General features: G+C 35.2%; 1 protein-coding gene across 6 annotated transcripts in view; it reads right to left on the minus strand.

Moving 5' to 3' along the window:
* The window catches only part of SEMA3C (semaphorin 3C), a 171,970-nt gene that overhangs the window by 73,740 nt on the left and 85,799 nt on the right, over nucleotides 1-12,431 (minus strand). For 5 of the 6 annotated variants that reach the window (XM_059712155.1, XM_059712149.1, XM_059712150.1 and 2 more), the window contains 2 exons: nucleotides 5,815-5,934; nucleotides 3,241-3,331 (listed from right to left, as the gene is read on the minus strand). In XM_059712155.1, the coding sequence (XP_059568138.1) occupies nucleotides 3,241-3,331; nucleotides 5,815-5,934 (211 nt within the window). The remainder of the gene's footprint in view (nucleotides 1-3,240; nucleotides 3,332-5,814; nucleotides 5,935-12,431) is intronic. The other variant, XM_059712151.1, reaches the window with a different exon arrangement.

The raw sequence follows: 12,431 nt of genomic DNA on the forward strand, positions 1-12,431 counted from the left end.
TTAAATTATCATTATTGATAGCAAAAACAGATATTTTAATCTGTATATACATAACATTTAACATTTAGTTTATCCATATTAATTTTCATGCTAGGAAAGACAGTAGATATTGAATGGGTATGTGTGACCCTTGAGAATAAAACAGTAGCTAAATATCTATTTAAAAGAGAATAAAATTTATTAGGTCTGTCCCACTAAACCGCCATGCAGCTGTGCTCTTCGACTACTGTTCTAGAATTACTTCCTGGCTACTTTCAGATTGTGGTCATTTTGGCAGAACTGGAACATTTTGAAGCACTCTAAGCTCACTGTTTAGTAACAAGCACTACCAACTGGCCCAGGATAGAATGAAGAATGGAATGTTTTTAATATGTGCTCACTAGGTCATGAAACGGACCCCTACAAGTTAGCAATTGGGCATGGCAGGTATTGTGTCTCCAATGTGGCTTCCTCACAGGGGTCTAAAGCCCATGGAAATTGATTATAGAGACAGAACAAAAAGTGCAGGAAAGTATTTCGTTTAGTTTCTTTAAAATTATGTGGGCATTTATGAAGCATCTACACAAGTATTCTGTTGATACAATGGTTGTTAAATTGAAATAACTTCGCAATTAATCATTTCATACTGTAGCTATACCCAGTACCCTCCAAACAGTGGGTTATAAAACTCTGTTATGTAATATACTGACTAGCACAGCTATCAATTATCATCTCTGTATCCAGGAAGGAAAAAATAAAGGATATTGGAGGATGGTGTATGATGCAGAGGGCTGAGTCTAATCCTATTACACACCACTTTATTAGTTATGTCTTAAACGTTACGGAAGCTTGCATGTCTGACTGACTTCATTTCCTGTCTTAAATTCTTAATAATTAGGAATAACAAAGTGCCTGCTTTATTTTGTATAAGAAATATTTAATTAATGTCACTTTGGGATGCATTTTGAGACTAGGGTATTTTATGAAGGATTTCTTTGTAGGACTTATGCAAAGATAAACTTGTGCCTTTTCTCTTTAATACAAAAATATTTTGCTTTCCAATTGCACTTCCACTACCAGAAAAACCATATGAGGTTTTTGATCGGCTCCTTAAAAGATATCACCTGACTTCTTTGCTGTGCTACAACAATAACTAAAAATAGCAAAAGAACACTAAACATACACATCTGGTTGGATGTCACAACCACATTGTGAAATTTGGAATTAAAATTCACAATGTTTCTTGGAATATTTTAACAAATATGTGTTATTTAGCGGATTGCAGTTGAACAGAAATGATCAAACACTGTATAGCAAAGTGAGAGGACTATACAGATCTATTATACAATATTGGAGATGACAATGGAGATGATTTTATTTATTTATTTATTTATTTTATTATTATTTTTTTTGGAGATGATTTTAAAGACATAATCAATAGAACAAATAAAATTATAAATATAAGCTTATCAAGCTTCCTGCTCATTTTGGTTTCACGTTTTCTCTCCTAAAATATATTTTTGTTGATTTCAGAGAGGAAGGGAGAGGAAGAGAGAGAGAGAAACATCAATGCTGAGAGAGTTTCATTGATCGGCTGCCTTCTGCACATCCCACACTGGGAATTGAGCCCACAAACTAGGCATGTGCCCTGACCGGGAATTGAACTGTGACCTCCTGGTTCATAGGTCAACGCTCAACCACCAAGCCCCATCAGCTGGGCTGATTTCAGTTTAATGAATTTCAGTGATAGTATAAATTATAATGTTGATCAAAGTATTAAAAGGCAGTATAGAAACATCAGCATAAGAATTGAAGTCTCAGGTCCTTAAAAATGAAGGCCAATTAAATTCAATTTTGTAAAAATATCCAAGTCTCTAAAGGCAAAACTATTAAATGGCTTATCACATTTTAACACTAAGATTCATAATGCCTTGTTCTAACCCTTATTGTTCTAAACAATATTTGATGAGATAAAACTATAGTATTAGTGCTAATCTTTGAAATGTATTTCCATAGCATAGCATTTAGCTTGAAATGAATGAAAACTCTATATATTTAACTAGTATATATATATACATGTAATATTAGAATTTCTAAAGTATTTTAAAAAAAGACTTTTTGAGACACTGCTATTAAATATTTAGAAACTTATCTGAAAAGTCCTTGCATCAGACATATTTGGATATCTTGTGGTTTCAAAAGTTTCTAATTTTTTTTGTCGTAATTATATACTTTCATTTCCTCTTTGTCCAATTTGAATGACCATATGGAAATAATTCACTGGATAACTTCCAAGGCCACATTTCAGTCAGTGCTAGATGTACCTGTCTTAATTTAGTTTCCAGATATGAGCACGATGTGTTGCCTCTTTAAATGAATCAAAGTAAAGCACTGTGACCACAATAATTATTTTTCCACCTGTTCTCTTGTCAAATGATATAATTTTACTATCGGCAACACATACAGGAAGCAAACAGGGGAAAGCATCTACTGTATAGTTGGCACTGGGATCCCCAATTTGTCCTTACAGTCAATTCATGTTAAACCAGACATATTCTAGAAGTGTTGTAACTAACCAGAAGGGAATGTCTTTTAAGTGAGTTATAGAAAGGCATTCGATGATTGAGACTCAAAGACATTGATTTGTCAACTTATGTAGCAGCAAGCAATTGGGCCTGCTACTTAACTGATATATTTTATGGAAAATGAGAAAATAGAAAAGCGATTTTACCACCAGCTCTTGTTTTAGTATAGCAACTTCTAGACAATCCATAAGAATATATTTGGCTAACCCATGTACTTTGTTAGTCTTTTATCAGAGAATAACATCATTTTTAATAATTTGTAAAAGATTACTAAAACATGAGGAAAGTAGGTATATTTAATACTAGAAAAATAACTACAGGAAACATTGAAAATTACTTTATAATATGTGTTAATATATATATATATATGTATATATATATATATACACACACATACATACATACATACATATGCATGCTTTTTGTAAATTGTTGACTTGCTCTGGGAATGAGAGCATTGTTGTGTTCAATGAAAAAATGCATGCTTATTATGAATATTCCTGAACATGAGAAACTAAAATTTCTATTTCTCAGCATAAACCTTTCTTCCTATTATTTTACTCATGTACTATCATCCATACAATTATAAAAAATGGGCATACCATGTCATGAATTATTTTTCCTTAATTTCCTTTTTATTTTCTATTTCTCACTGCCTCCTTTATTTTTCACTTACTGATCATAACAGATACTGTGTTCACATTGGGGTTGAAAGAGCAGCGTCCTTTTCCAGATTCACACTTGGAGTCAATCATGAAAACTTGGTCCTTTATTGTAGATAAAAATTAAAAGACAGTAATAATAAATAACATCATATTTAGTTAACCAATTGGCCTTTAGTAAAACAAAGCATCATCATAAATAATAAGCTTTATATTTGGTTGCTTATGCCTTCCCAATTCACTGTATTAAGACTTTCTTGGCCTGTAGACAAATGCATCTATGAATTACAAACTAACCTTAGTAGATCAAATTCTCATCCTATTACACTCCCCATAAAGCTGATCCAACAAGTTTTCCTCAAAGCAACATTATTAAAACCCACTTAAAATTACAATAAGACTGTTTTAAAAATAAAATTTTGTTACCACTTAATTTTGTTATGTACATCATTATACTAAGTTAAGCAATAATTCATAATTTAGATTAAAATGTTTTATTATTTATTTATTTAACAAAATATATTGACCATCTACTCTGTGCCAGGCGCTGACAATACATTAGGGATACAGTAAACAAAATAGACAAACATCTTTGCCTTCAAGTAATTTATAATATACTGAGGGAGAATATAAATAGGTATATATAAAATATAAAGAGAGTAAATATATAAAATATAAGTCTGTTAGATGATGCTCAGTGCTTAGGAAAAACATTAAGCAAGGAATGGGACTAGGCAAGCCCAGGGACTATGAGCAAAGATTTCAATGACCAGTGCAGCTTCAGTGAGAGGGAACATCTTGTTGGTATACTTACCTTTTTCTAGGTAAGTTAGTAAAAGTGACTACTAAAATTCTAAGAAAAAGATGATCACTTTTGTTGGTTGCATTAGATGATGGCAGTCCTTAGGTGTCAAGCTAAGGTTTTTCAAAATTATCCTGATAAAATTGCATTCCATATTTACTCTAGATATGTATATAAATACAATATTATGATGAAACCCTTTGACTTGACTACTAAGGAAAGTATTAAAAAGATTAAAATTCATAACCCTTTCCATACTTACGTTGACTTTTAAATGTTCACATATTAATTAATGGACATGCTTCCCCTTTTAAATAGATTTTTTTGAAACGAGACTATAGTAGTTCATATTTGATAAAGTGATTAAAATTCATTCCATGCTGGTTTTCCATATGAGATTTGTTTTTTTTACTGACTTTTGCACTTAAGCCTTGAAGTGCATAGTGGGCAATCTGTACGTGGGAAAATGATTTCATTTGAAACGTGTGCTCTGAAAAGTGCTGTGCTATTGGTGGCCTCTGCAGTGACTGTGCAGTCTTCAGTAAAGGGTCTGACAGATTGCAGCCGTCTAGGGCAGTAGTTTATTTATCAGTTGATCACAGGTATGTGGTTCTAATGACAAGCTCAATGCAGCCAACTGTACTCTTCCAAGAAGCATAGCTTTACATTTAAGAACTTTAATATTTCATCTTGTTTTGAGCCACTTGGAGATGCATCAATATGGGGTCAAGTGATAATTACTCAGTTACTTTTAAGTGATTTTTTATTCAACAAAAGATATATATATATATATATATATATGTTACATACATGAATAAATTAATAATAAAGGAATACAGAGAGATTATTCAATTATATTCATACTAAAGTAGATTAACCTTTGTTAAAGAAAAATGAACCTAAGATATATCAGTAGCAACATTTAATCTTTTTTTTTTACAATTCTTATCTGTAAAATTGAATTTAGACATTAAGAACTGGACTTTCAAGGCTTAAGATGCATAATAAAATCAAAGCAAGATATTATGAAATAATTCAGTTTTTAAAATATTTATATTAAATACGACATGTGTGACTAAAAGAATCCGGAAAATCTCTTTGGGGCTAATGAACTGTTTCCTTAGTCAATAATTGTAAACTGGGATAAACACAGTCTTAAATATCACAGGTGAAGTTGAACCAGCCACATATTTGACTGTACATTAGCTGTATATTTACTCTCAGAAGATGCTTTTATTCAAATATCCCCAAATCATTTTAACCAATGTAAGAATAAGGCTAGAAAACCCTCGTAGACCAATGTTACTCTAAATGAAAGTATGATTTATTAATTATATAAAGTTCTCTTCGGCTGGCACTTACAGGTGTATATCTCATAAAAGTTTATTAAATTTGAAACGTAAATAAGAAATTGTTTAAAATAGATTTGAGAAAGTGAATGTATTGTATAATATTTCTATAATTTGCATTAATATTATCAATACCTTACATTCTAAATAATTATGAAGCCACACCATTTTTCCCTTTATCTTTTGCAGCATTTCCATTCAGATTATATGTGTGTGTGTGTGTGTGTGTGTGTGTGTGTGTGTATATAATGTTTAAAGGCAAAAGGCTGTATTTTAAGTAACCTGATGGCCAGAAACAAAATGTAATATATTTTGTGTTTACAGGGCTTGAAACTTTTTTATGACCATTGATATTTCCAAGATTTAACTCTAAAATACAGTTTTAAGCAACCTTTGACACTAAGCAGAACAAAGAATGAAAAAAATGTTACACTCACCTCTGATCTCCTCCCTCTGTTCAAATAAGTACAGACTGGGCTGAAAGCACCACTCCCACAAACATACAGATGAGTGCGGTTGAATGCCTGAATTACACGGACGAAGTTCCCACAACCATGCTAAAAGAATAGGTAAAGAAGTGCTATTACTAAGTATTACTGTGAAACTTTGCTTTGAATTTTTCTTTCTGCTCTCACATGTTTGGAGATAGTAAGAGAACCACATTGGTTACACCATTGCTTTATTTCGGGTGGAAGGTAGACCAACTTAGATGATGAGTAAAATGATATATCTCTCTCATATTTCTCTTCTGTATGCTATGTAAGTGTTTATTTTCTGAAACTTAATGAACTTAATTTTTACCTAAGGTTAAGAACAGCAAATTGTTTCCTCAAATTTTCTTCAAAACATACACACACATACACATTTTATATAAACATGAATTAAGTGAAATTGTGCTTATACAAGGCCTGTCCTACCTTTAGTACACAATGGCAAGCACTATTGGCCTTTACAATTGGTGAATAAAACAAACCTTGAAGGAAATGCCAAACTTATTGCTTTCTATGAAAAACGATGCAATTTTTCTCTCTGCCCGTAACCCCCTAAAATACTTTCTTCAAAATCTCCTTTCTCACCTGTTCCCAGTCCAATCATTAGACATTGTCATTTATTCTCTCAACAACAAAAAATCATTATAGTAATTATAAGCTGACTATGACCTTGCAGAAGTACATAAATATGGCCATCACCAAATGCATATCTGTCACTGAAGGGACCATTGCATGCTCTGTGTTTACTAGGCTCACTATCCTTTGCTGACTACAAATTAATCCAGCCTGAGATTACATGTTGTTCCCTTCACAGTTACTTTTTCTCTCAAAGAACATTATTAAAAATAATGTTACAAATCAAAGATAAATATTTTAATAAAAATATATGAAAAGATAACAGTGGTTTTCCCAGGGGTGGTCAGAGACCATAGGTGTTCTTTTATACTCTTCTCTAGGTATCATGTATTTTATTTATTGTTTATAATGTACATGCATTACTTACATTATTAGTAAAGTGAAAACACAAATTTTACTAAAAAGGAAGTTACATTTAAAGTCAATGTTATTTTATATTTTCCATCATTTCCTCCTTTCATATTCATTATTACTTGACTAGGGGCCTGGTGCACGAAATTCGTGCACTGGGGGTGTGTGTGGGGGGGAGTGTCCCTCAGCCCAGCCTGCCCCCTCTCACATACTGGGAGCCCTCAGGAGTTGACCTCCATCACTCTCCAATTGCAGGATTGGCCCCTTGCCCAGGCCTGATGCCTCTGGCCTAGGCATCCGGCCTGGGCAGCGGGGACCTGCAGTGGCAGCAGGGGGTGCTGCGATCGTGCGGGCTCCGCCCCTGCCCCTGCAGGAAGCCTCTGGCTGAGGCGTCCAGCCCGGGCAGCGGGGACCCGCAGCTGCAGCGGCCCCGCGATCGTGGGCTTCGCTTTAGGCCCAGGCAAGGGACCCCTAGCTCCCGGGACTGCCAGCTTCGACCGTGCCCAGCTCCCATCGCTGGCTCCACCCCTACTTCCTGCTATCACTGGCCAGGGCGGAAAAGGCACCTGATTCTCTGATCATGGCTCGGGGGCAGGGCAAAGGCGGCCCCAGGGCCGCCTTTGCCCTGCCCCCCAGCTCTTAGCTCCCCCCTGGGTTTCTGATCACTGTCAGTGGCAGGGGGCTTCTTCCTGCTTTCCCTTTCGCCTCCCTGCATTGTGCCTACATATGCAAATTAACCGCCATCTTGTTGGCAGTTAATTGCCAATCTTAGTTGGCAGTTAATTTGCATATAGCCCTGATTAGCCAATGAAAAGGGTAGCTCGTACGCCAATTACCATTTTTCTCTTTTATTAGTGTTGATAGTAAGTATATGCTTATTTTTATATGTAGTAATTTTCTACACATGTTTCTATTATAGGTTTTTATTATCAAATAATCATTAACTTTTGCTGTCAAAAAATTAAAACTTACAGACCAGACTACACAGTTTATTTTAATTTTAAGACATTAAAGATTTTTGTTAAATATATAATGTCACAGTATCTTGACACCTGTTTATAGAGGTTCCTGGAAATTGACTATATAACTGCAGATGATAATGTGTTTCTCTGGAGAAAATGCATGAATGATGTATGGTGTGTATATAATATGTCTATGTTAAGGGTATCTGTGAGCAATGAGACTTGTGTTTATTTTTTTCACATTCAAAGTCATTCTGGGGTTCTGTATATACTATTTTTCCATAAGACATGAACTCAACCCAACTCTATTAATAATAGGTTATGTCTGTTTCCTCTGGAGTTTTGTAGGCCATTTACCATCATGAATTACTGGTATTAGTTAAAAGTCACTAATATTTCTTTTATATTTCAAATACAGTTTATACTTATGTATTTTATATCTATATATTAGATACATTGATATGTTTATTATGGCTAGTAATTGTTGAGAATTTATTATGTGGCAGACAGTGGAATAATCATTTCATATATTTAGCCTCTTTTAATTCCCAGGAGGTTTGATTTTTTTTTACCTTTATATCTCACATTTATTTAGCATATTATATGCTACTTAGGCACTTAACATTCACTCATTTTTTATTTTTATTTTTTTTTACAACTCAACCGCTTTTAGAAAAATAAAGCTTAGAACATTTTTAGTTAACTTGCCTGAGGATATATAGCTAGAAAAGGGTAAAGCAGATTTTCAAACACAGATGTGTCTAACACATCTTGTATTTTTAACCCCTTCAAAATCTGTAATTGTGTTTGGAATCTATAGTTATTAGAAGGGAGTTTTTATAACTGTTACTAATGTTTAAAGAGCTCTTCCTTTGATGTTGTTTTTAATCTTTACAATAGTGTTCCAATTAAAGTATTAGTGCCATTCTAGTGATAAGGAAATTGAATTTCAAAGAGGTTAAATGAAATGCTCCAGGTTTAATAAGTAACTGAGCTGGCTCTTGAAACACCCCGCCCTCCACCACCCAGCTTTTCTATAGGAAGGGGTTGACTAACCATGAGACAGATTCCAGGCTCTCTGGTGATGCCCAGTGTGTCCCTCCAACCTTCCCTTACAGAGAAAAACCCCAAAGGAAAAACAAAGCAGTTGAGTTAATTACTGAAAATCATGTTCTAGGTCATTTCCATTTCCATTGTTCTGCCTTAGTTTCTGAATACATTATTTCTGACCTAGACCATTTCATTCAGCAAATATTTATAAACTCAGTGCAAGCACTGTACATAGTACTGAAAACACTGGAAATAATAGACTCAATCCCTACTTTCAGGCTATAGTAGATGCTGTAATAGGGTTATATTTTTCAAAAGGTGCTATAGAAGGAAAGGAGAATGAGGAATGCGGAACTTGGTGTAAAGGTTTGAAGGGGGTGTCATTGCAGAATGAGCTAGAGATTTTGACAGGCAAAAGCATAAGGAAAGAATGTTCCAACAAAAACAGCAGAGCATGAATTAAAAACAGGCAAGGCAGTGCAGGACTTACTTGGTGAATAGTGCCTAGAAGAGACAGAGGATTATTGTCCGATGAAACAAGAGAGACAATTAGAGTTGGTCTGTCATCATGCCATAGTATGTATGTGTGTGTGTGTGTGTGTGTGTGTGTGTGTGTGTGTGTGTATTGATTTTAGAGAGGAAGGGAGAGGGAGAGGGAGAGAAACATCAATGATGAGAGAGAATCATTTACCAGCTGCCACCTGTATGCCCTACACTGGAGACCAAGCCTACAACCCGAGCATGTGCCCTGACTGGGAATCAAACCATGATCTCCTGGTTCATAGGTTGACAACCACTGAGCCATGCCAGCCAGGCATCATGCCATAATCTTTAGCTGGGCATAGAGAGTCGATTTAGGTATACAAATCTCAGAGCTATTAAAAAATCTGTCTTTATCTTTAACTAGCCGTTTGAACTTGAGGCATTTATGTAATTTCTCTGTGCTTCAATCTTTTTACCTACGAATGGTGATGATAGTATTTGTTGTGAGCAATATAGAGGCAAAAGTACATTTACAGTTGTTTATATGGAAGATATACAATAGTTAATTAAATAGTAATATAAGAATAAACTGTTTTTCTTGATCACAACTGTAAACCTACTTTTGCCACACCCTGTATAATAATAAAGCACTTGGAATAGTTTCTGGCAAATAAATATACACTGGGTTAAATATTAGACTCTTTCACACACATTTTCAATTCCAACTGCCAATACAAACCTGTGAAGTAAATAGGGCATTTGTCCTGCACAGAGCTTAGTATATAGGCCCTGACCATAACAGGCATCCATGAAAGGTTTGGGGAACGAGACTTCAGTGAAATTCAGCACCATGCATGCTTTCTTTTAATTGTTTAACTCTATTTTGAAAACATTTTCTGGTAAAATGTTAAATGTAAAATAAAAAATCAGGCTGCTAACATTATGCAGACTATAATGTCCTTTTATTCATATACTATATATGTCATGTAATAAAATGCTGAAATAGCCCTAGCTGGTTTGGCTCAGTGGATAGAGCATTGGCCTGCAGACTGAGGGGTCCTGGATTTGATTCCTGTCAAGGGCACATGCCCAGGTTGCGGGCTCGATCCCCAGTGGGGGACGTTGCAGGAGGCAGCTGATTAATGATTCTCTCTCATCATTGATGTTTCTATCTCTTTCTCCCTCTCCCTTTCTCTCTGAAATCAATAAAAATATATTAAAAAATAAAATGCTGAAATAATATACCCCAATTTTTAATTTACTATATTTGGATAGTGAATTTATTTTATTTACTTAACAGAAATATAGTATTTACTGTGTGCTATGTGCTTTTCTTGGTCTTTAAAAATTTCTATATTAAACATATATTAGTTGCATAATTTAAAAACAGACGTTTCTAAAATATATTCTGGAGCACAGATGAATAAATAGGGTATTAAAAATATTGACTTTTCATGGTCCATACTATGCAATGGGGGGCGGGGGAGCGGAGTGGAGAGGGACTATTATTTTTCCGCCTACAATTCTTTTTCCTTTGGTCTGATTAAAGCATGCTTCTCTGTAGGTATCTTGGATGTATGAAATGAGATGGATTTGTCAAACATTCTCTTATTTAGCACAGACAGAGCATTTATTTGAAAGCATTAGTTTGATTGCTATTTCCCAGGACCCAACAATTTTGGCTGTACTAGAACAGAACCCTCCACCAGTTACTTACATTGTGTATACTAATTGGCTCTAAGGCAGAATTTAAAGATATCTATGAATGACATTACAGTATGACAAAACTATGGGAAAACATCAGCATGTATTGAAGATTTTATCTAATGACTTTTAATTACAAGAGAGCAAATAACAGAGCCTTTTAATTTTGCCAAAGAGAGAAAGAAATTTAATGACTTAGCTAAGATTCTTTAGAAAATCAACAGCAAGTTTTGGAACAAGAACGTGCAAAGGTATCCAAATCCTACATATCCTGTATAAATGGGAAATAAAAATCTTTTTTGTACAGAGAACAATTAAATCCAGTAATTATAGCCACAGGATATGACTGTGGCAACAAGCAACTCACAATTAGATACGCATTAGTGGAAAAAATCTCTACATTAGAGAACGAAAGAAAATAGTTTAATTCATGCATAATTATTGACATAATAGCTTCAGGGGACAAAAAAGTGTACCCCACAAAAGTATACTTCATTCTACTCACTCCCTAGAAGGCTATTATAATATTCTTACAAATGTTTTTCCACATTTTCCTGGATTTTTCCCTCCAGAAAGTGGTCTACAAAATGCTATGGGGAGCAAAAATGCTCCTGCAAACTACTTCTGCCCACTTTTAAATTTCTCTTATAAGGTGAGTTATGAAACTGAAAAAGTGAGATCATTGCTGAGCCACTCCTGGTGAGCTCTTGCCAAGAACACCTTCCAGTGAGACCTGGAGATTCAACATTCCAGGTTCTTCCGTGGACCTGTACTGAGCATGACCTTTTTAGAACCTGAAACCTGGGACTATTAAGAGTCAATGAAAATAAAAAGCTCATTTCCACACTTTCTCCTTCCACAAGGGTTATTTAGTCTTTCTTTGTTTGAACCAATCTGATGAATCTCTGAAGTACTTATTACCAAGGCTCAGCACACAGCCTTCTCTCCTAAAATCAGCATTTCTTACCTCTATACTTATAATGAATGCTACATGTACAATGGTAAGTGTTTAGTCAACATTAAGTCAAGACTGTTATTTGACCTTAGACCTGACTGTGTGTGTGTGTGTATACATTTATTAGTTTGCTACCCAATCATCATATTTCAATCTCACACCTGAATCAGGATGTATTTCCATGCTTATTAAATTAACTAGAGGGGAGGGAGGGGTCGCTCAGCCCGGCCTCTGCCCTCTCGCAGCCTGGGACCCCTCGAGGGATGCCCGCTTGCTGGCTTAGGCCCGCTCCCCCTGAAGGCCAAAGCCGGCAGGTGGACATCCCTCGAGGGGTCATTAGCACTCCCGATACCACTGCTGCATTCACCAGCCTTGAGCCCAGCTTCTGGCTGAGTGGCCTCTCTCTGTGGGCACTCCCTCCG

The sequence above is a fragment of the Myotis daubentonii genome, chromosome 10, assembly GCF_963259705.1.
Source record: "Myotis daubentonii chromosome 10, mMyoDau2.1, whole genome shotgun sequence".
NCBI classification, from domain to species: Eukaryota; Metazoa; Chordata; class Mammalia; order Chiroptera; family Vespertilionidae; genus Myotis; species Myotis daubentonii.